This window comes from Siniperca chuatsi, linkage group LG9 (assembly GCF_020085105.1).
Source record: "Siniperca chuatsi isolate FFG_IHB_CAS linkage group LG9, ASM2008510v1, whole genome shotgun sequence".
Taxonomy (NCBI): Eukaryota; Metazoa; Chordata; class Actinopteri; order Centrarchiformes; family Sinipercidae; genus Siniperca; species Siniperca chuatsi.
Window position 1 is genome coordinate 5,590,204 of NC_058050.1, and position 24,817 is coordinate 5,615,020.

General features: G+C 39.8%; 1 protein-coding gene and 1 long non-coding RNA gene across 2 annotated transcripts in view; both read left to right on the forward strand.

Moving 5' to 3' along the window:
• The window catches only part of znf385d (zinc finger protein 385D), a 70,274-nt gene extending 56,511 nt beyond the window's left edge, over nucleotides 1–13,763 (forward strand). The window contains exons 5-8 of the mRNA XM_044208483.1: nucleotides 2,656–3,000; nucleotides 4,327–4,508; nucleotides 7,596–7,697; nucleotides 12,617–13,763. Coding sequence (XP_044064418.1) covers nucleotides 2,656–3,000; nucleotides 4,327–4,508; nucleotides 7,596–7,697; nucleotides 12,617–12,871 — 884 coding nt within the window. The 3' untranslated portion in view covers nucleotides 12,872–13,763. The remainder of the gene's footprint in view (nucleotides 1–2,655; nucleotides 3,001–4,326; nucleotides 4,509–7,595; nucleotides 7,698–12,616) is intronic.
• Nucleotides 13,764–15,035: 1,272 nt separating this feature from the next.
• Nucleotides 15,036–18,611, forward strand: LOC122881554. Its single transcript, XR_006379175.1, has 2 exons — nucleotides 15,036–16,939; nucleotides 18,284–18,611. It is a non-coding gene; the product is annotated as an uncharacterized LOC122881554 (long non-coding RNA).
• The last annotated feature ends 6,206 nt before the right edge of the window (nucleotides 18,612–24,817 follow it).

Consider the following 24,817-nt stretch of genomic DNA (forward strand, 5'->3'; position numbering starts at 1 on the left):
ATCACAACTGACAAGCAAAAACTTGCTCACATGAACACCAAACCTTTACGTGTACTTTTCCTGGAACCACAATCAGTCTGGTGACCGTGCCATTAAAAAGCTGCCCAGAGAAGCAGGTGTGATGGCAGCTTTTTGGTCGCTAGTGAGCACGGTGAGACCGAGTGAGTTAATCGCTGTGATTTCAGGTTGTTTTGATGCCTGGCACACCGGAGCGCACTGGGAGTAGGTGGTGGTTAATTGCAGGGAGCAAAGAGGTCGCTGCCACTCTGCTCGTGGCATAAACATTATTCATCAGGAGTGACAAGGTCAGACACTTCATAAATAGTTCACAGATTAATTATTGTTCTTGTGGTAATGGCTTGAGCTTGATGGGACATGGAAATGTAAAGTTACACTTAAGTCGTTGATGGCTGTTAAACCATTAAGGTTTGATAAAAAACTGATAATTATCAACAAACCTGAAAAGGTGTATTGCTTTAGCTGAACGTCTGTAATATGAACATGAATAAAAAAACATGCTTAAAAACCAACAATATTTTTATACTGTCTTATGGTTCAAATGAGCACTCATGTCTTCTTTTTTGTATTTGGATTGCTGTGATCTTGTTAAATCTAAACATGGCAGTGTTTAGATTATGTGGATTGGAAGAACTGATTTTCTGGCTCTTGCCTGCAGCGTATTCAGCCTCAACTCAAATTAAACAGAACATAAATTACACACAACTAATAAGTGAAGTAACTGTTCCCCTTTTCCACAGACTTTAAATAAATGTTCCAGTCATGGTATTGAGAGTAACAGCCTGGAATAATGGCCTTTTCATGCCAGACGTTCTTTCTTTACATCAGTCCACAGGCATCTGCAGCGTTTACTGAAACACACACAGATATACAGGCAGAGGTCAATCAGTCATAAGTGCACCTCACTGCATCACCAACGCTCAGTTGCTGGCAACAGTAATCAGTAGACATCCTTGCTTAAGGTCGCCTGGTCATTTGATGGACAGACCCTGCCAGGGACAGTCTGTAAATGGCATAAAAGAACTGCAGCAGCATCACTGAGAAACATCCAATATGTTTTGTACATTTATCTACCACCTGCTCCTGTTCATTACCTTAAAGATCTGCATTCAGAGCATGCAGCGAGTTTCATAGTTCGAGTCAGTCAACTGTAAGAGGAGAGTATTACAACGAGTAGAAATGTGCCTCCAACCCATTTCAAAGGTTAATGGATTGGATGCTCACAACCACTGAAATACTAAAAGAACCCACATTGCATACATTTGAAGCATTTAGCTGGAGCTTTCATCCAGAGTGTCAGTGCAACAGTGAAATGAGATGCAATCCTTGGATGCCATTTAATACCTCAGCTTGAATAAATAGACAGCTTAACCAGAAGCTCTTTCTGATTCTTCTTATGTAAAGGATGTCTGTACATCTTTCACCACAGGTCATAACAGAAACATACCTGCTGCTCCAACCTCTGATGTATTTTTTAACCTTTGGCAGAAGTGAACCTGGTGATGGTGTAACTTCAAGCAGCGGCTGGCTGCGCCAACTGCCGACACCTCCGCTGGGATAAATAAGAACCATATATAATGGCTCACAAAAATAGCATGACATAATTCATTATTGATTTGCTCTCCTGGCTGGCTGATCTTCATTTCGTGACACTGGAGTGCGGAGAACTCAGAGGCATTGGCATCGATCAGGTGGTGCTTCTAAGGCAAAATTTCATTTTTGTAAATGTGGCAGCACCCGTCTGTATTCCATACACTGACATGTGGGGTTGTTTTATGAGTCAAATATATTGATCCACTGCTGTCTTTATTCCTAAAAATATCAGACATTTCTTTCAGAACACAGCAGCTATTTGTATAACATGTTAATGTGATCTCACACACTGACAGTAGATTGAGGTGTGATTATTTTCCAGAGCTGTCTATCTCAATAATGTAAATTGCATTTTTTTATATGTACATATCATGGCATATAGTCCAGTATATCCTGAATAACTCATCTTGTGAGATTGGAATAGTTTTTAACATTTTCATCATCACATAAATCAGGGCTACTTGTCTCTGTTCTAGAAAGTCAAGTCTGATCCCAGTTTGGATTGGTCTGCTGCATGTTTGCTTTTGTTGGTCTTGACTCAGTTTTCCCTATGTCCTATGTTCTGGTCTACTTCACTTGTTCTCAAAGTCTTTGAACCTGGTTTTGGCAGGTAAAATGTAAAGTAATATGTTCATTCATGCATACACCAACATGTGCAAATCAACAGAATATATCTAACTTTATTTTAACCCAACTCTCTCTCATAATCCTCATAAAACTCTTTTTGTTACTGCACTCAGATTCAACTATGGTAACTGTCTTGCATTTTTGTTTTGTTAGTATGTTTTGTCTTCTATGACCAAATCTCAACTTTTATGACACTGTATATACACTCTACTTCATATTTTGTATTTGAATATTTCATCTTAAATTTTTAAATAAAAACAAAACATATAGTATAGGAATGATTCTCTAAAGTCTGAAAAAAAACCCCACATTTTCGGCCACCTGTTCGTTGAACATTACATGAATAAAACATCTTTGCCCCTAAATGATGGATGGAGCCATATGATTCAAAACAAATCATCTATTTTCTCTCTGCAGATGCCGTTCCTGGAGCAGCGCCCCTACCGCTATCCCCTGTGCTCAGACTGGCACAACCTTTGGCATCCTTGATGACCCTTACAACGCCAACGCCGGCACCTGTGGCCTCACCGATAGTCCCGAGCACCACGGCAGCCACAGCCCCAGAGACTACCTCAGCTGCTGGAGGGGATGAGAGGCTGTCAAAGCTCAGCTCACCCTCAGAGCCAGACCTGGAGCTTGAGGCTGAACCCGAGGCGGTGAAAGACACAGAAACAGAGGAGGAGAAAGCTCGGCGTCTTCTGTACTGCTCGCTGTGCAAAGTGGCGGTCAACTCGGCGTCGCAACTGGACGCTCACAATAGCGGTAAGACAAGTGTGCCGACATTTGCTGCAAATGTAAACTTGAGTGCTTGTAGTAATTATGACAGAGGTGTTTGTACAGAAGACAAAAGAGACTGCATGTAATGTATACATTAGGTATTTGCCTGCTGTGTTCCTATGTGTGTTTTTCATGTTGTGCAATTTCCATGAAAAATACACACCAGCTTTAGGGTTGAAATAGCGTTGTGTGTGAGTCGACGCTTTTTGGGAAGAAGGTTGTTAGCTGGGTTTCTACACAGTCATCCAGCATCAGTGTTGAAGTGTTCTTTGTCATCATCGTTGAGTTATATTGGCCGTCTTCAACAATAACTGTCAGGCCTAAAAACACTTTGTTAAATGTTTTGGTGTTTGTGAGTGGTTTCCATAGTAACCTTGTATCCAATTTTGATCAGGTATTGCGAGACATGTCTGCTTTGGAAACAAAGATTGTATTCTGAATCACTGTGTCACACTAATTTCTAATACCCCATTCACACACACAGAGTGGGGATATGACAGTAAACTGAGTCATTTATGTCTTCAGTTGGAGCTTCATGCACAGGAATGTCCTACTGCTTTTACCTTATAACATCAGTTTTTTTATAATGAACATTTTATTCAAAGTTTGAACAAGTCAAACCATCAAGTCAAATAAAAATCGATCAGCAATGGCTGACATCTTCTCCAGATTTAAGCACAGCAGTCCACCCTGGAGTTACAGATAGCCAGGCAGTGAAAGGGTCTCATGTGAACTCATACTGATCAAACTTGTTCAACAGAGAGTATGTGACGCTTTCATTACCTTTTCCTCCAGTGTCTCGGCAGTATCCTTTTAGCTGCTGTAATAGCCAAAATATTCCATTTCCTTTCGATGAAGGAAAAGTCAGTCTTTGGTTTCAGAGGTTGAGTCCATGAATGACAGTTTTGCAGAGACTTGGAACTGCTTCTTTAGCATACAATATATATATATAGAAAATAACCTGTTGGATATTACTCTACCAATCCGACAGTTCTGGACATGTCCAAAATATATATGGAATAGAGCAGTTCCCATTCTGAGAGGGGGACGAAGGGGACAACTTTGTCAAAAAACAAACAAACAGAAAAACTTGAATTTGTTAGGAGGGTTACGAATTGGTTTTGGTGGTCTGAGTCAAAAGTCCAGAGCCATTTTTAATTTCCTGTCCATCCCTTCACTCCAGACTTTAACAGGGTCCTCAACTTTGATCAGGGACGTTGACATGAACCTCTGATCTCACCTTTCTTTCAGGCAGAATATGTAGGGTGAAGTTCATGTACTGACCGTGCTGCTTCCCATTTGAACCTGCAGGTACGAAGCACAAGACGATGCTCGAGGCCAGGACTGGCGTGGGTTCCATCAAGTCTTTCCCCCGGCCGGGAGTCAAAAGCAAACTGCCTACATCCCCCAAATCATCAACGGGTTTGCAGAACAAAACGTTTTACTGTGAGACGTGTGATGTGCATGTCAACTCAGAGACTCAGCTAAAACAGGTGAGAGGGACAGAGAGAGACTTTGAAAACTCTGAAACGCTCAGACACCGATGAACTTGGAATTCGTGGAAAAATCTTCCCAACTTTCCTGCACACAAAATATGTTTAACTGAAGATTTAAAAAACATTAATTCAAGAAAAAGCGTCAGTGAAGGAAAGACAGATTGGAGCCACTCTTATATCTGTCACCTCTACATTCACTCTGTCTGGCCAAGAGATAGTCCAGCACAGATCAAATCCTTAATATTTGATTGGATTTTATTCAAAGATGGGCGTGGCTTAGCAAATACAGACTAATCAGCCCTTTTCACAGTTGGAAAACGATGGCTCCTTTCTGTCCAAGTGTAATACCAGGACCTGAAACCAAAGCAGCTAAATGGATTTCAGTCATCATTCATTTGATTATTTACACCTGTGCTTCTCCTACTGTGACATGTCAAAATGTCTTCTGTGAAAAAGGTCTATACGGAGCTGAAGAGGACTGTTGGCCTCGACCCCCACCTCTCCACCTGTGTAGATCCGAAGGAGGAGGTTATGGAAGAAATGAATAAATTAGAGCACAACCACACTCATTTAGAAATAATATTATTTTTATTATTCCTAATAATGTTTTTGCTGACTGGCATCCAAACACATACCTCCTACTATGAAACTGCTCTGCTAGCTATGAGCTAGTTGCCCCAAATCACATTTGATTGATAAACATATGCATACACCCTAAAATTCAAGATGAATCATCAAAAATATTGTAATAATGTACTGGAAGGGAAAAGAGTGGAATTTTGATATTTTCATATCCATTTATTTGGCATACAAAAAGAGATAACTGGAAAATTAACACAGGGACACAAGATTAGAACTTGGAAAATGTATTTTTTGTATTTCACTAAATTTACATGCACACCAGACACCAGAGCCACTAGGAGAAATCAGGTTAAGACTGGAAAACACATTTACAAGCATTGTAATAACCTGGTTACTGTAAAACCTGCATTTACTTGCAGTTGCTCAGTAATCATGTCTCCCTCACTCCCTCATATTTTTGAAACAAGGGTGGCATATTTGAATTGTATTAGTGATATTTGAAGCTGCAGCCTGAATTGTTTTTCTTTCTTTTTTTGATGTATTTAGATTGATGACACATTGAGGCTCTATAGCAAGAAAGCACACAATTAACTGTCTGCTGGTGTCTGAATGTTACAAGTAGTTTGCTGTTCATCTGTGAAAACCTACTTATTTAGACTCATTTACTTTGGTGTCAGATTTCACTTTTTGTTGCATTTAAGATTACATTTTTTGGATACAAAGATGCACCGCACTGCTAGTAGTAATGATCTTTCCTTTCATCTGGCCGTGTTGCTGCCACAGCAAAGCTTTCCCTGTCTGAAGTCTTTGTCATGCACAAGCACTCTTGCAAAAATATATCTGGTTAAGCATATAGTGTACGTAGCCAAGAAATTAGGTTTCTCCAGCAGAAATAAAGCTAACCAAATTCCTCCTAATCCCTAGGAAAAGGGTTTCTAGTTTATAAGATGTTAAGGAAATCAAGTTACTAAGGAAAGCTGACAATAATCTGATCTCTTTGTGATATTTTCCTCAGTGTGGTTTGGCTGAAAACTCTGCCTAGGAATGTGTGTCTTGGTTGCTGCTTTGGGGCACTCCACAAATCTTCTTTTCTTGTAGCTGCTGATCATTCTGTCACAGGGGGAATTTCATCTACAATACCTGAAAACCACTCGGTTTTGTCTGAGCTAACCTTAAGCTTTCTCACTGAAAATAGACAGGCTTTGTATGAATTTTTCATGCAGGCACTTTTACAGAGTACTTCTCGGTGAAAAGAATCCAGCACAACAAATTTCAGTTACAGCTTGAAACCAGAGGAAACGTGTGATTGCTAAACCCACTGCAAGGACTCATGAAGTTTAGACGCAGTCAGAAATATGCCTTTTGTCAACATGTAACCATACTGAATTATTTATTGGCCTTTTTCTTTTTTGCGCATTTCTGTATATGCCATTCCAGCTTCTTGTATTTTACTTGTTTATTCAAATCCACTGGTTGTTTCTGGTCTTTTAACATCACAAAACCTTTAATATCACTTCTCAACATGACATTCTGTGTTTAACATGGAAACATAATGCGTCATTTGGTAAATGCTCTCTGAACTTTGAAACCTTTAAAGCTACAATACTTTTTGCCTTGAGACAGAAGGTGTATTTTTAGTCTTGTGCCTTCCTTCCCTGTTGGTCTGGTTCCCACCTCAACACATGATAAGCTATCTACCCTGAAATGGCATCTAGCCTGAGGCTCAGGTAACAGGCATCTATAAAGCATCGCAGCCAATCTGTAATAACAACTGTCACTGTTTTTTCTCTGTAATGACACTTGTCCAGAGAAAGATGCAGTGTCTAAACCAGTAGTATTCCAGCAAATTATCTAGACCCAGACTAGATAATCAAACTAGGAAGCTGATGTTACTTTGTTCACTGCTTGTGAAGAGGTGTACAATTTATGGTTCTCAGGTACCAGTAAAATTAACTTCTGCATTGTTTTCGTCTGTGTGGTTTCTGTGGTTGCCATGGTTACACAGCGAGCCGTGGCTATCTGAAAAAAGTTCAGCCATCATAAACACAGCAAATAGCTGTGCATGTTCATAAGAGCGGAAGCCTCTGTCTCCTTGACACTGCCACCGACGTTGACTGACAGCCGTCATCGTGTCTACACTGGAAACAGTGGAGGCCGCAGTGGCAAACTTCCTTCCTTTATTTTTTCCGTCTTGACTTTCCTGGCTTGCCTTGGTAGCCACAGTCAAGCTAACCCCTGGCCACACCAACAGCAAACTGTATTAGTTTACAGGCAAATGTGGATTTTATATATATATAAATTCACAGATACACACAAATGAAAAATGATTGATCTTTTCTATCCTTTTTATACATTTATGCATGATTTCCCCATTAAAATTATTTTAATGGGGGAAAAGTACATATGCATATTGCAGCTTTAAACACAGTAGAGTGACATGCTGAAACCTTCAGGTTAGCGTGACTCAGAACCTCTCTGACGTTTGTTTTGTCTCCTTTTCAGCACATCAGCAGCCGGCGTCATAAAGACCGAGCAGCAGGTAAACCAGCCAAACCTAAATACAGCCCCTACAGCAAACCACAGAAAGGCCAGACCAAGCAGCCGGTGAGTCATGCACGCCTCAGTCATCTTATCAGCAACCAAAGTCCCGGTGTCGACACAACAATCACAGTGACTCTTAGTTCTAATAGCCTCTTAGGAGACAGGCGTATCAACCCATGAGAAGCAGTTATTGTTTGTTATCTGAAGCTGTGTTCATTGTCATTCTCCTATTCCGGCCACTTCCTGTTTCTGTAGCTTGCAGGTCAAATAAAAAGCTAGAATCCGAATCTTTAGCTTTATTGCTAACTAGGTTTACACATACAAGGAATTTGCTTTGGTGTTTTGGTGTCTGACAATAAACATAGTAAACATTTAAAGAAGTATATTCCCAGGCCTTGTTGATGAGGCCAGCTGCCGACGGAAAGAAACTGTTTTTGTGGTGTGAGGTTTTGGTCCTGATGGACCGCAGCCTCCTACCGGAGGGGAGTGTCGGAAACAGTTTGTGTAAAGGGTGGGAGGGGTCAGCCACAATCCTTCCTGCTCGCCTCAGAGTCCTGGAGGCGTACAGATCCCGGAGGGAAGGTCAATTGCAGCCAATCACCTTCTCGGCAGAGCAAATGATACGCTGCAGTCTGCCCTTGTCCTTGGCAGTGGCAGCAGCGTACCAGATGGTGATGGAGGAGGTGAGGATGGACTCATTGATGGCAGTGTAGAAGTGCACCATCATTGTCTTCGGCAGGTTGAATTTCTTCAGCTGCCACAGGAAGAATATCCTATGCTGGACTTTCTTGGTCAAGTAGTCATATATCGTTCCCTCTTGCTCTGTTTGCACAGGAGAGAAAGTTGGACAAAACTGCATGCAGAAATTTTAATGTTTCTTTGCTTATCAGCAAAACAATCCTGCACAAGTGTAAAGGTCTGTTCTTTGGTAAGGCATATTCAATCCACTTGACGGCACCAAATTCAATAAAATGTCAACTTTAATAATTGGATCACCTGTTACTTGGCTTTTACTAAAAATCAGTGGCAGGGAACGGCGTGATTTAATTACAAAATTTGATATTTTATAGACAAAAATGGCATGTATAAAGGCTCTTGTGAGTCAGCACACTGGAAGTGAAATGCAGACTGGGGTCGAATACTATTTAAAAGTAATTGTAAATGTCGGTTTTAACTTATTCAGAGTACCTCAGCGTGTGGTCTTCTGCGTCAAGGCAGTTCAGATTAGTGTCAGGCAAGTTGACAAGCCACAGAATAAGAGAAGTGTACTGAAATAAGTTTCAAATACTTTCCTGAGTTGATTGTTTAACTTTCTGGTACTTGCTGTTCTATGTGGCAAACCCTGGCCTTCTTGCACGCCAGGAGAGCTAAAACAAATGCTAAAAGTTGTTTTTCGAGTGCCGCGTGACACAGGATTGGTAGGATGCATGAAGGAGCCATGTGGATTCAATGTAGGAAAGATAAAGGAGAGCTTGACTTTCCATCTTACAGAAGCCCTAGAAAACGGCATTAATCACACACACTGTTTGCTGGGATGAAGCGCGGGGGTTACCAGTGTGGGGGAAATTACTTTTTCTGAAACCCATCATTGACTGAGTTAACGGAGAGGAGCTTCTTTGATGAGCGGAGAGTAAAGAATGCTTCCCATAGGGTTACGATGCCTGAGTCAGTGATTGATAACCCATGACAACGGCTGCCATCCTGGTGCCGTGAGACCGTAGCTTTTCTGTTACTGATACAGAAGATTAAGCCAGATAACTTTGGTGACCTTTTCACCCTATTAGGCTGTTTTTGGAGTTTGGGCACTTTTTTCCCATTTGTCTGTCTGTCACTCGGTCATTTCTTTCTTTGACTTTGTTTCTTTGATTCCATCTTTATTTTTTCTTTCTGGGGTATGCGATTCCAATACAATACATTTGTCAAATTCAGCGAATATCTCCTCCCGGTCCGCAAGCTGTCCATTCAGTGTGTGTGCTGAAAAAAACTGTTTTTTCTGGTGTACACAGCCCCGGCTCTGTAAATGGGAAATAATCAAATAAAATAATCAAAGTGGCTCAGACCGAGCCACACAACACTATTCCAGCCATTCCAGCCATGATTTGTGTGTCAGGTAACATTAAATTACTTGCCCACGAACATTCAGCTTACTCTCTAGTTTGCCAAGATGTGCTGTTGTTGTGATGTTATCTATAGTAGCAGGAGAGTTCTGAGTATCGCTGTCTGGAGCTGCTGTGCTGGCTCTGGGAAACCGTCTCGTCCTCTCTGGCTGTCAGCTTCACAGCAGCAACTGTAGAGACATTTTGGTAACCCACAACCTAGGTAACGTTAGATACATTACATGCTGTGTCGTTGTTCGCTCTGTATCATGGTATTTGTCATGGTATTGGTTTTCTCCAGAATCTCATACCCCACCTTTAATAAAAAGTACATAACTCCATACTCACTCTTAAAGCAATTCTTCAATTTTCATGTGCAAAAAAAGGACTTTGACTTTAGAATAACTAAATCACTGTGGTAGAAAAGGTTTCAGTCGTAGTCATCTGGACACTGTTTTCAGAATCAAGACGTTTCGGCTCCCATCCGGAAGTCATTCTCAACTGTGAAAAAATGGGACGGGAACTAGAAATTTAAGCTACTCTGTGTTACATAAGCCCTGCCCTCAGGAAGGAATCTGCCTGAGTATCTGTTAATAGCTAGTTTCACCTGAAACTGACCTAATTGTTTCCAAGATGGCCCAGTAATCAGTAATCAGGCCTATTGTTTTCTGGCTGCACCTACCTCATCACTGTTAAGTATCTGATTAGCATGTGATTGGCGTGACCAAGGTGTTAATACACTGTGATAGACTTTGGGCAGATTGAATCTCTATGTATCACAGTGTAGCTTAAATTTCTAGTTCCCATCCCATTTTTTCACAATTGAGAATGACTTCCGGATGGCAGCCGAAATGTCTTGATTCTGAAAACAGTGTCCAGATGACTACGACTGAAACCTTTTCTACAATAGAACACTCCTGGATGAATGAGGGACTACACCGTCTAAATCACTGTGATGGAAATTCTGTGAGCTAGTTGACTATGATGATGTAGAAGGTTTTAGGAAACTCAGGATGTCTTACACAGCAATGTTTAATGAAGCTCGGCCGAGGAGACAATGATATCAGCAGTACGAGGTGAAACCCAGTGCAGTGCCAAGAAGATTTTTTCCTGGTCCACAATATTTATCCCTTACTACCCCTATAGAGTCTAACGTGTGCTCCCTACAAGGTTATGCTTTTCTAGCCTAAATATGTGAATTCTAATGCTTGAACTAGGAGGTCACATGTATTACATTTTAAGGGGATACAGTCTGTTACATCTGCGTCTGAGACAGAGAATGCAATCTACTGTCCTGAGTGTCTAAGCAACGGATCTTCCTATCTACACAGCTGTCGTTATGGGTCTACTGCAGGAGACAGCAAAATGAACTAATGGTAGAGGTACAGAGGTCATTTCATTTCTAGGTTTGCAAGTGACCCCAAGCGTGACATGTGTATGACATGTATACCTCACCTGACACCCACATTAGGGCCCTCTGTGGAAAATTCCTTCACAATCACCACTGCAAACACACACAAAATAGCGGCATTTGACAGATATGAAGGAGTTCTGGATTCAGTGATTCGATGTGCGAGGAAACCAAATTCCCCAAATGCCTCATGTCCAAATTGCAGGTAGTCACGACAGTCTGGAAAATCATGACAACAAAACAGATAACCTGCATTGCCAAAGAGCTGACTGTAAAATGTCAGAAAGTAATAAAAAAAATTCCCATCCCAGAGCCCAATGTGACGTCTTCAGATTGCTTGTTTTGTCCGACCAACAGTCCATAATCAAAGGATATTTCATTTACAATGATGTAAATTAGAGAAAAGGAGCGAATCCTCACATTTGAAAAGCTGGAGACAGGAAATGTTTAGCATTGTTCCTGGATAAATTAGTTCAATGATTAATTGATTATCAAAATTGTTGTTGATTAACTTTCTGTCGAACAAATAATCAATTAAAGGTGGGATATGCGATTCTAATCCAATACACCTTTTGTTAAATTCAGCGAATATCTCCTCACGGTACACTAGCTGTCCGTTCAGCGGGCGCTGAAAAAAAATCTGGTGTTTGTACACAGCCCTGGCTCTGTAAATGGGAAACAAACACAGTGGCTCGGACCGAGCCATACAACACTATTCCAGCCATGATTTGTGTGTCAGGTAACGTTAAATGACTTGCCCACGGACATTCAGCTTACTTGCCAAAATATATGCTGTTGTTGTGATGTTAGCTACAGTAGCAGCAGAGTTGTGAGTATCGCTGTCTGGAGCTGGTTTGCTGGCTCTGGGAAACCGTCTCGTCCTCTCTGGCTGTTAGCTTCGCAGCAGCAAGTGTACGGACAATTTGCCAACCCACAACCTAGCTATCATGGTATTTGTCATGGTATTGGAGTTCTCCATTGGCAAATAATTTTGGCACTAAAGAATAGAGCTTGGTATCAAGCCTCAGTACTTTTTGGTACCGCCTGAAATGTGTCCATAGCACCTAATTTCGAAAACTGTCAAGTACAGAAAGTTGGCATTGAATGTCTGGTCAGATTTACAATCTTATTTACTTGTTCTTTGATCAGGGAGTTCCTGACTTGAATCAAAAATTTGCCAGTTTTAGACAGTTTTAATATAGGCAAAGTTCCACAACTTGTGTTTAGACGACACTTAACATTTGTGGACTTTGAATGAAAAAAAGGGGGCTTGTGAAAGTACATTTAGATATCTCACAGTGAAGATCTGTAGTGTTGAAAGTATCAATAACATTTTTAGCAAAACTATGACTGTGCTTTGTAGCAGAATTTTAAATGTTGATTTAGATCAGGTCTTTTTCATGATGTGTTGACATTATGTGTCCACCCTGTGTACATATAGACTGTATTGACTGTATTTTGTCTTTCTCTACCAGATAAAGTTGTCCCTGGGTAAGGAGCGCCAGTGTCAGCCTCTGACTGCGCAGATCATACCTGCTCACCTGGCGGCAGTGGCAGCAGCAGCTGCCGCCGCCCTAGGCAACACTTTCACACACCGCACGAACCACACCACTCACCACGCCCCGACCCCCGCCTTCTTCCAGACACAGACCCTCCCCGCTGCACTGCTCCGCCCAGCCCCTGGGCCTATCAGGACCTCCCACCCACAAGTCCTATTTGCCCCATATTGAACTGTTTGACCCGGGACATTCCGCACCACCTCCTGTCAAGGACCAAACCATGTGCTTCACCCAGGCAAGGAGTCCAGGAGTCGTGTCAGTATCTATACTCCTTCTATGCATCCGGGATACTGAAGATTTTCTCACCTCCCCTTGTACGGATTATCCTACATTTAAACTAAACCGGACTGCAGCAAAGCATTGGGCACTTTCTCATGATGGATTTATTTCTCTAATCCCACTGGAAACTTGGGCTACAGTATATATGTTTTCTGCGCCATCCTGCAGGCCATAGCTCATACCCAGACCCGGACTTGGACCTTCATTGTACCGCAATAATGTATAAGACTAACCCCGTGAACTATGCAGTGTCATTATTTCATGATGCAAGGCAAAGTTTGAGCTAAAAAGACAGTAGGGATATGCTTTTTGTAAAGATACAGCGTGGCACTAAGATCATTGCTTTAGTGGAGGATTACTGTCGCTCATAATTTAAAAGGCTGTTACTGATCATGAGAGCGAGCAAGGCCCTCCTCTGTTCCTGTATGCACTTTAAGCCCCTCCTCTGTTGATGTCTACATTAGATGGCTAGACTGTGTTAGATTGTTAGAGTACGTGTCGTAATGTGTGTTTTTGTATTTGTTCTTGCATATCTGTATGTGTGTGCAAGTGTGTACTTACTCGTGTGCGTGTGCTTGTCCATGTGTGTACGAGTGTGTGTATTTGTGTGTGTGTATGTGTGTGTGTGAGAGCTTCCCATCCACCATAAGCCATCCTAGTCGATATCCAGCACACATTGTCACTGACCATGTCTCGGGCCAGAGGGACCATAAAGGCTTGTGTATATTAACTGTCAGTGTTTAAAAGGTGAACAATTTCAAATAAAAGAGTCCTAATTTGTTAATGCCGGTGATCCTGTGTAGTTCAGTGGGTGCTATCACATGTGGTCATGGTACTGTGTATTGCTTAAAGCATCAACTACAGTATCTTAACCGAAAGCTACCAGCAGGATATGAAGTTAACGACACGGGTGAGTTCATGGAAATTCACCCTCTCTGTACTCATTTTTATTAACATTTAGTTTCACAAAATTCAAATTCAGAACACATACATTACTTGTATAAGTACAAAAAATACACTACAAAAAATATGGATCTTTAACTCTGAACTGAAGGATGTTCACTCTCCTGCCACTAATGCACATATACATTCAGACTACAAAATTCTAATTCAGAATACATAATTAAATTTCCTAGCACAACTCTATTTCCACTACTAACAAAATATGCTTCTGAAGGATGTTCACTTTCCTTGTTTGTATCACAATGTGTGTTTATAGTACAGAGGGTAATCTATAATCCTGATGTAAATATTCTTTCTGCTGGCAAATTATAATTCTATTAAATTATTTACAGTATTATATTGTATTTAACTAGAACGAGCAAGCAGAGCAGATGTGTCCACAAGTGATGTAAAATTTATTACATTTGGATAAATTCAACAAAACATTTTAGGAAACAGGCTGCTTCGGTACTGAATGACAGATGACCTATTGGAATAACAATGCAGCAGATTATTACCTGAAGGCAGTTGTTTTTACTACTGCTGATGCTGAACAGCATAACATTTAGGATTTGTAAGACTATATACAGCATCTGTACTACATTCACTTCACTTTAGGAAGGATAATTATATTTTTCTTTTTGTCAACAAATCCCATGAAAAGGCAAAAAAAGCAATGCATTAGTATGACTCTCAAAACTCTTGATTTGTAATAATATTGTAATAATAATACATTTTTTATTTCAAGATAGTCAAACGCTTTACACGACAAGTTAAAAAAGATCCTAGTTAACTAAAAACACACTAAAGATCTGTGACCCAAAACCTATTCATTCCTACTGAAGATGTAAATCTGGAAATATTCAGCCGTGGATTAATACACATTTGGTGCTCTAGTGAGTATTTACAGCAACAAGACGATGTATGTGGGATTGAGTAAAAAAAAATACTACAGTGTGTGTGTTCATGGTCATGAAGGAACATGTCACCCAGTGCAACAGTGCGGCTCATTTGTGTTTTTAATAGTTTTTGGACAACAATGGAGCTCTATGGCACAGAGGAATAAGCTATATCAAGCTCTGGACACAGACAATACTTGTTAGTAGGAGAAATTCATAGTTGGTTTTGGTCTTTTCATGGAATCTGTTGACAATAAGAAAAATATAGAATATCACCAGCCTTATCCTTCAATGATCCGGATCTGTGGAATTTGTTTTTGGCACAGCTAAATGGCTACATTCCTAGTGTCAGAAACGTCATATGTAGACAATCGTCAGTGTAGTTTGTTTGTGTATTTGGCTTTGTATTAAGTCGAACAAAAGTCAGTTTGCTTCCTCTACTGGACAAGTCTTCTCTATCTTAGCTCTGTAAGTCAGTCACCACATTGATAGACCCAGGACTAACAAAGTTAGCAAAATCTACAACTGATCCAAATTACTGCGAAGGACACATTTCTTCAAAAAGCTGTTTCTATATAATATAGTATATTGTGGTAAATACATTCAGAGGTTTTAATAAAAGATGTACACGTGGCAGACATACGTCAGCCCATAGATTAACTTTTAGGCACTGAGGCACGCATACACACGCACACACCATAAATACATCCATGATGTCTGACATCTTAAATCCCAGATGGCTTTCTTCCATCCAGGAAATAACATCATTGACGAAAGCAGGTCTGAGCGCCTTAACTCTGACATTTTGGAGAGACCCTTATTCACCACAACACCATAAATCATACGGTATATATTACACTCAGTTCAGTCTGTGAACTTTTCCATGAACCCTAAAGCTTATTCATCCATCCCTTGTTTGTAGCACATCTACCCCCAAACTCCCTGATGCATGAAAGCTGGCCGTCCAGCCAGATAACGAGGGAGCTTCTTCCACCGAAGCCCCTGCTCGCTCTCCAAAACCAATACAGAAGGCCGCCTGAGGACCAGGCCCCTGGTCTGTGAGTTGAATCTCTGGCCACCATCTCTCTTCCATTTAATCTCACTGGAGCAATGATCACAAACATCTGTAAGTGGGATGCGGAGCCTCTCTATCTGCTGTTCAGGAGAGCTATCAGCAGAAAAACAGTGCCTGACTCGTCCATCAGCGGGGAAAACGCTGTGAACAGCTGGATGTCCAGCCGAGCGAGCACTGGAATGTAGATTACGCCTGAGTGTGACTCAGAAAAGAGAAAATCTCTGTTTTTGGCTGTAGTCGATGACCAGACTAACACAGAAATCAAGCGAACCTTATCTGAAGCATGTTTCAAGACAATGAATACAATAATGATGAAAAAACATGAAGTGTTTGTCATCCAGCCTAAAATCAATAATCAATAGTAAATAGAATACACTCAGTATTCTTTTATTCATATTCATGACCATCAAGCTGTGGAAGTGATTCCACCAACAGTTGATATCGTGATCAAATACAATGCCAGTCAGCCAGTATTTTAGCATTCATTTTTGTATTGAATGTCAAGTAAAGTAATAGTCAATACATTATGAATACGACAAAACTAAAACAAGATAAAATAATAATTGTGACTTTATTGGAAAAGACTAATAGCTTGGACTTGGTCCAATTAACAGCTCCTTAACAGGCGTAGCCAGGTTTGAAGGTATGAAGAATTAGAAGAACGAAACACTAATATCTGTATGAAACATTTTTACAGAGAAAGATAAACCTTTATCTTTGAACTCTGTAGCTGATAAAGTTTGATACAAGGACTTCAGTCCAGCTGCAAGTTAAAAACACCATGGTTCAGTTCACTTGAATACACTTTGCGCCTCAGTGTCCTCCTTTGTAGCTACATGACTGCAGCCCACAACTCCAATAATTACTGAGATTCAAATAGGTCTATTGTTGTGCTCACTGATGGCTGTTTTCCCAGTTGTAAAAACAACTGAGCATATCACGGCTTTGTTTGTGGGATTAAGAATGGGGACGTCATCTTCCTGTGCCAGAACCACAAAAATGGCGGCAAGCATGGATGAGATCGACACAGCTGTACAGGCTGCGGTAAGTCGACTAACGGAAATAACAACTTTTAAATTGCCATATTTCTTCTATCAACTTAAATGACGTTAAGTGTTCCTATGGCAACTGCTGATGCAGCTTACGTGTCGACTGAAAATAATATCTGATTGGTTGGAGGACAACAACACAACCTGAACATGATGTCAGTCTATATGATAAGTGAAATTAAATGGCAATTCAGTCTGATTATCGGGCTAAAATTCTAAGGTTTTCAAAAACATGAAACCTAGCAGAAAGATGAGATAAATATCATTCTCACTTTTTAAATGACAGCTGTGATGCAGCCAGGTATTAACCGAATGAGTGTGTCAGTCAAGATGTGGCAGGTAAAAGCAAGAAAACTGTAGGTGGAGAAGAAAAGCCTCATTATTATAGCATACTTATAGCTTCAGAACCTGGGAAAACTGAACTGGTGCAAAAGAATCTTTTTCATTTCATTAGTTTTTAATGGACAAAACCTGTATGTCATTATCATCAGGCCTGATGAAGCTGTAAGCAAATCACACAGCTCATTATGATCCTGAAATGTAAAAAGGATTCTTTTCCAGCGAGTCTGTTGTCACGGATCTTGAGTCATAATGGCATTTTCAGCTTCTGTGATCAAAAAAGTCCTGTCTTAGATACATTTGGCATTTCCTTTTACACAGTGACATACAAAGAGAACAATAGAACAATGGAATAAGAGCGTCACATTGTCAACTTATTATCTATATCTATCCATTATTATTATCTGCTTGGTTATGACTGAATTACAACAACCACTGTTTAACCAATAAAAAATAACAACAACACACAGTCTAACAAAGTTATTTATGACTGTTACCGGAGTTACAAGCCCTGTACTGAACTTACAAGCCCACAGTAACTTTAAAGAGCATGCAGACATCTGTTTTTCAAATACTTGTACAGGGCAACAGACAACTTTTTAAATTTCCAAGGGGATATACAACATTTACACATAAAACTCAGTAGAAAGTGAGTGAATTGTTAAACAAAATTACAGCGATGGTTTAATTAATAAGCAGTGAACTTTAAAATAAAAAACAACATTCAGTGTTATTGGAATCAGTTAAGAGACGATTTCATCTGCAGTTGCAATAGATTCACCTCTATGTGGTCTTCATTTCTGCAACCCCCCTTTGTTCATTTCACTGTATAGGAAGGTGATTTATATGCAGGCTACCTGCTTGGCACAGTTCAACTGTGTGTGTTGGCAAAATTCCTCTGTCAGATTCATCATTTTGTGCTTCTCTGTCACTGTAACAAGAAAGAAGTTCATTGCATTTCATTGGTTATATCGAGTTGTTTTTCATTTTTCATTTACAGCTGGTTGAGAAGAGAAACCCCTAAAGGCCGCAGCAATCAGGCAGGATGTTGTAACAGATACTCGACATAAGCTGCACTGACAATGCCCTCGGGACTCCTGGCAGGGCAAGGCAGGTCCAGGCAGCCCGTTTCCATGGCCGTGTAAAAGCTTTGATTCAACACCGTGATAAATGCCTCAATTAACATACCAGTCCATTAAGGCATTGACATTTTTACTTCATTCGGACGTTCATGGTTTACAAAAAGCCTTGCTTGCGGGCAGCGATCTTTTGGAAACATGGTCCCGCTTGTGAATTTGACAGAACACCTGCATTAAAAGTTCCCTGGTTTTAGTGTCCTGTGTGTTTTTACAGAGTGCTTTTAGGCTCCAGTAATGAAAGATAAAGATTTAACGAGAGGGAAGGTTTACAGAGGAGTCACTGAAAGGTTTGCTCACCGGTTTCTCTCAGAACAACTTGGCAGTGTTTTCAAGTGACTCACTGAAGCCCAAAATAGGTTTAGAGCAAAAGGTTGAAGACTTACTTAAAAGACTGACATATACACACACATGCACCTACACACACATATGCATAATACATACACATACACTCACAAATCTACTTATCCACACCCACCCACACACACATACACATTGGAATCATTTTTAATAGATATATTAAGTAGCAGTTTCTGTGCAGTGCAATGGAAGATTTGTGGTGAAGACGTATAGATTCATTTTGAATTTGACAAAAATGATCTTTATGTTGTTCCATGATCACTGAGTCATATAATACATGAGAAGGTCACAATACTTGGCCATTGTTTTCAAAGTTCAAGGTGTAAGCATATTACAGAGGAGAGGGCTTAATGTGTTTCTTTTCCTAGTTTCCTTTAAAGGTCCAGTGTTCAACATTTAGAAGGAGCTATTGGCAGAAATGGAATATAATATTTATAAGTATGTTTTCATTAGTGTATAATCACCTGAAAATAATAATCGTTGTGTTTTCATTACCGTAGAATAAGCCGTTTTTCTCTACAGAGGGAGCGGGTCCCCTTCCAAGGAGGCTGCCATGTTGCACTGCCATGTTTCTACAGTAGCCCAGAACGGACAAACCAAACACTGGCTCTAGATAGGACCATTTGCGTTTTTTGCAAGTTTCTCGGCCCCCGCAGTTTCTCCTACACGCATGGAAGGGGAGGGTGAGGCGAGTGGTATTCAAATGGTTGCAAACTGCAATTTCACCGCTAGATGCCACTAATTCCTACACACTGGACCTTTAAAGAGCAACTTAACACCACATTTAAGCTTAAACACGCCTGCTGCACAAATTAAAAAAATGCGTTCAAACATACACAGTCCACCCCCGCACTGGGTATCATTCACTCGAGGGGTTTTGCAAAGTGCATCATTGATGAAACCTCAAAATCACAAAAACAAAACTCTCTTTATAAAATACAGTAAAGTACTAGGCACATGTGGTTTAACTGTGGTTGTGTTTACCATGTTTACAAGAAGAGTCCTTAAAGAATCAGTTGGGTTTTCTCAACTTTTTTTGTGGAAATTTTGCGAAAGTTCATGAGTTGCGATGTATGCTGATATTTTTAATCTAATCTAAGTTACTTTGAAAATTTCTATGTAAAGGAAGACACAAAATCATTTATAATTTTTTAAGTGAACGAGGCGTTGTCTGTTTTTATTGTCAGTCACCTTGCAACTAGTCTTTCCACGACTTCTGTCACTCAAACGCTAAGCACATTGTGAACTTGACTTCCCATGTCAAAAATACAACCTGAAGAGTTGAAGAGAGAGCAAGCAGCAAGAGTCAACAAAGCACCCTATTGTGGGAGACAGAATCAGTCGTTTCAGTAAACAGCCCTCTGGTGGCCGTGGTAATTATGACTCTTGTCCGTCGGGAGCAAAGTAGGAAGTCGAGTGACGTAAATATAGAGCTACAAAGTCTGCAAAGGGAGCAGGTTGGGATGGATGGGTGGGTCAACAAAACGTGGGACTTGGGAGGCAACTGTCTCTGTTTCCAACTGGCAGTCAACATTGGTTTCTTTTATCATGACCACGATCGTCCCATAACCTTAACAACGTGGTTCTTACTTAATGTCCCTTTACCCTAAAGAAGTAATTTTAATCCAAACCATCCAGCATTCTGATGAAATATAAAACAGAGACATTACAATATTTATGTTACAAATAGGGCTAAGTAAGTTGTATTGACAAAATAAATATGAATATAAATAAATATCAACATAATCAACTACTGAGTTCAACTTTAGTCATGTAGTTTTTAACTGTCAAGACATGGAATAAAGATCCCAAAACATTTGGCAGAAATATTGGGGGGGAAAATCCTATTCAGTGAACATTTAAAATTAGGGTTCCTTGTAGGCTTCATGTGTTTGGTGAGCCGCTTCTGATCATCAAATAATGTCATTATCAGTGATGAATACTTACTCCCCGAAGGTGGAATTAATGGCCTTTGCAGTTATCATTTGCCTTTAATCCAAACTGAATTGATGCTCCATGTCTCTCTGTGTTCAAACTTTTTTGGTTTTTGAAAAGTAACAAGACTAAAAAACAGACATGATGTGCAGAGACTCATTTCTACCTCAGTGTGATTGAGTTTAATAACACAGCAAGTGAAGTGTCTCACTGTCAGACGCTGGCTTGCATTTGGCTCTTGAAAACTCTGGGACTTTTCTAAGGAACACAGGTAGGCTACATGAACAGTATGAGTGCAATCTAAAACATTTCAAGGACTTGTTTGAAAGCTGTGTTATCACAGTGCTCATGAATATAGACAGCATTGCCTTCTCCTGTTATTGTGACTCATCTTGCAATTTAACTGTTCATCTCCCTTAGATTCTGATGTTCTTTGTAGCCCACTAACAGTGGACATGAACCAGAGGTGGGACAAAGTCATTGTTTTGCAAGTCACAAGTAATTCTCAAGTCTTGGCTATGAAATCCTGAGTCAAGTCCCAAAACAAGACAGTTAAAGGAATACACTTATTTGCTTTCTGGCAGAGAGTTACATGATACCTCTCATGTCCGTTCGTTAAATATGAGGCTACAGCCAGCAGCCGGTTAGCTTAGCTTAGCACAAAGACTGGAAACAGGGGGAAACAGCTAGCCTGGCTCTGTCCTAAGGTAACAACCACCTCTAAAGCTTACTAATTAACATGTGATATCTTGTTTGTTTAATCTGTACTTAAAAGGAAGAGTAAAAACCAGCTGCTAGCTGTAGCCTTATATGAAACTGACTTGACTTGAGAGTGCCATTCTTCATCTAACTCTCTGCCAGAAAGTGAATAACTGTATTTCCTAAAATCTCTAACTATTCCTTTAAGTCCCAAGTCAAATCTAAATCCTAAACTTCATGTTTCACGTTCTAAACAAGTCATTGGGAATAGTGGCAGTGGGAGGCTAACTTTACTGCTGGTCATCCATCAATGACAGATAGCTAAAGGTAGATATTACTGATTGTTTATTGATTTAAAAAGACATAATTTACACAACCAACTCTTGAATACAAACATTTAATTGATATACTGTGTCGAGGGCTCATTGATTTCATGTTTGCAAAGTTAACTTAAAAGTGCTAGCAAGGGTTAGCTTAAAGCGATAGCTGGCCAAAAAACATTACTGTTAGCCTCAATTTACAGTTCTGTTTTTTGATAAGAGATAAGAGGTTTTGATAACATGTTGGAATCCTTAAGGCTGCATTAACTTTTTTTTACCACTGGGGGCAGAGGAACTCCAAAATAAGATGACTAACGTTTCTTAGAGGGAAATCCTATACGAAATAGCCCTGACATACTATTTTGTTAAGTAGTTCTGGCGAACGTGTTAGAAAACAGTTGCCTATTTACACATCCAGCAGATACAGAGCAACATTAGCATTAATTTGGAGTTTCAACCCCAATATTCTAGGGTGTTTGGAAATTTTATTTTTTTCTCCAAACCAACATCTGCGATGAGAGCTCTGTCTCTGAGCTGCTCTTTGATGAATGAATGTTGCTTGTGCAAATCCCAGACCGGCTGTACAACTCCTGCTGGGAACAGTGGAGTTTAGGTTAGCGTGTTAGCATGCTAACATTTGCTAATTAGCAATAAACATTAAGTACAGCTGAGGTTGATTGGAACGTCATTAGTTTTGCAGGTATTTGGTGATGAACCATAGTATTGGACAAATAAAAATTTTGACTAATTGATAATAGTAGAAAAGTTAAGGGATCACCAAAGTCAGTAGGGTTTATCCTCTGGGCACCTTGGATATCTGTATCAAATGTCATTGTGATCCATCCAATAGTTTTTGAGACATTTCAGTCTGGACCAAAAGTCATTTTATAGATTAATCGATTAATGGAGAAAATGATTTCTGAATTCATCTTTAAATAATCATTAGTTGCAGGCCCATAATAAACCATAGTTTTCCTTTAATTTGCCCTTTCCCTTGTGAAGGAGGCAGCAATACATCTTTGTAAAGGGATGTAAAAGTTAGGTAAGAAAATGATTATTATTTAAAATGTTCTTCGCAGACACCATCCAAAGTATTGCATTTGCTGTGTGAATGCTCAAAATGAATGAATACAAATTTATTTAAAGACCATGAAAATTTTCAGCCACTGCTGTCATGAAAAAAAAAGAGTGTTTACTGTATTAAAGGTAACAGAAACTCTAATGATTAATACTCAAATATTCAGCAATGAACAGTATCCAATACTGCAGAGGTTATTTGGTGACCTTTCATTAGTATGCGCCTGACTGACTTAACCTCTCCGTAATCACCTTGCCCATATGACGGGCACATCAATTATTGAGCCATTAATTATTGGCTCAAACAGATGTCAGTCAAGTGAGACGGACACTTTGACCCTGATGAATAACACAGCACTATAAACACACAGTGAGTGTGTCTGACCGTCCAGCCATGAGCACTCGTGTATGAACACATTTGAGAGGTGCAATAAATTTCAAGGATAGGGAACTAGTAAAAGGAGAGCTTCCATAACAATGACTGGCTCATAAATCAGCCTGTATGATGGTATAAATACGTACACTGCTCAATTTCACCTCAAGGAACCAAATAAGCATCCCAGTAGAAGACATTAATGCTTTTAATTTGGGCCATATGGAGGGAAAGTACCTGGAAAAGAGCTGGAGATACTGGATGAAAGATCCACTGGTGTTATGCTAGGTGGTGACGGCTGGAAGATCACAATCTTATAATATAACCTTCCTGGAGCCCTGCAGAGTGAAAAAAAAGATCAGCTTAGAGAGTGATTTTATCTTCTGCTCAGGCTTATTGAGCTTATTTTCGTCAGTTCAGTTGGTAGAGAGCTGCACTAAAGCTCTCAGAGTTCAGGCTTTTATTCCCTCAAGGGCCACAGATGCTAACAATGTAAGTTCTTTTATTATACCTGTGGTGCTTTGCATAAAAGTGTCCATTAAATGGTATGTGTTACGTAAGGTAGCTATGCTAAATTAATGGATGTTAGATAATTCCAGGTGAAATGGTGTCAAAGGATAAGTCTGGTGATGATCTCTATTTTCTTATTGTCAACAAATCCCACAAAAAGACCAAAACCAACAATGAATTGATACCACTAACAAGTATTTTCTGTGTATCCAAAGCCTGATATATCTTATTACGCTGTGCCATAGAGCTCCATTGTTATTCAAAAACTATTAAAATGAGCCACACTGTTCCGCACAGGGTGACATGTTCCTTCATTACCGTGAACATGGGGACTGTAGTTTACTGTATTTTGACTCAATCCCACATACAGAAATACTCACTAGATCATCAAATGTTGAATTAATCCAAAGCTAAAATATAATTAGAAAGCTGAAACATCTTATGGAATAGATGAAATGACATGGTAGAATGAATTCCGGCTAGTTTTTCATATCCACTTCAAATCAGTGGCTAGACTGTCAGACTACTGACTAGATACCATAGTATCTGCAATTACAGGTGGACAGAACAAACTCACTCATTCACATTTAGCAGGCTGCAAGATTCTCCACAAGAGGGAGCTGTTCAGTTGCTTCAGATTTGTTCTACACCTGACAACCTGCACCACCTATAGAAAAAGAAAATAATAGCAGCAGCAGTTTACACCTGCAGATGTAGATGTGTTGATGTCGCCTCCTACAGGCAATTTATTGCTGCTTTCTCCATTGTCTGGCTTGTGAGTTTTTTTTTTTACATTTTACACTTGTGCCACCTGTTAAATAAAATACACAATAAAAATGGAACATCTTTGTGTCTCCGGTGGATATTAAATAATCAAATACAACTATATAATTCAGCTTGTGGTTGTAAAACACCAAATTTTAGTTTTTGAAGATTTTGTAAATATAATTTATTTCCATGTCTAAACTATCCATGAACTGCATTGAACAACAAGCTTTTTTAGGTGTTAAATATTTGGCCAAAAAATAATAAATATGTCAACACACCTAAAATTACAGTTCAGACACTCAGAAGCAAGAAATTAGTCAACCTACATTGGTCATTTTCTTTGTTTTTTTCCATGT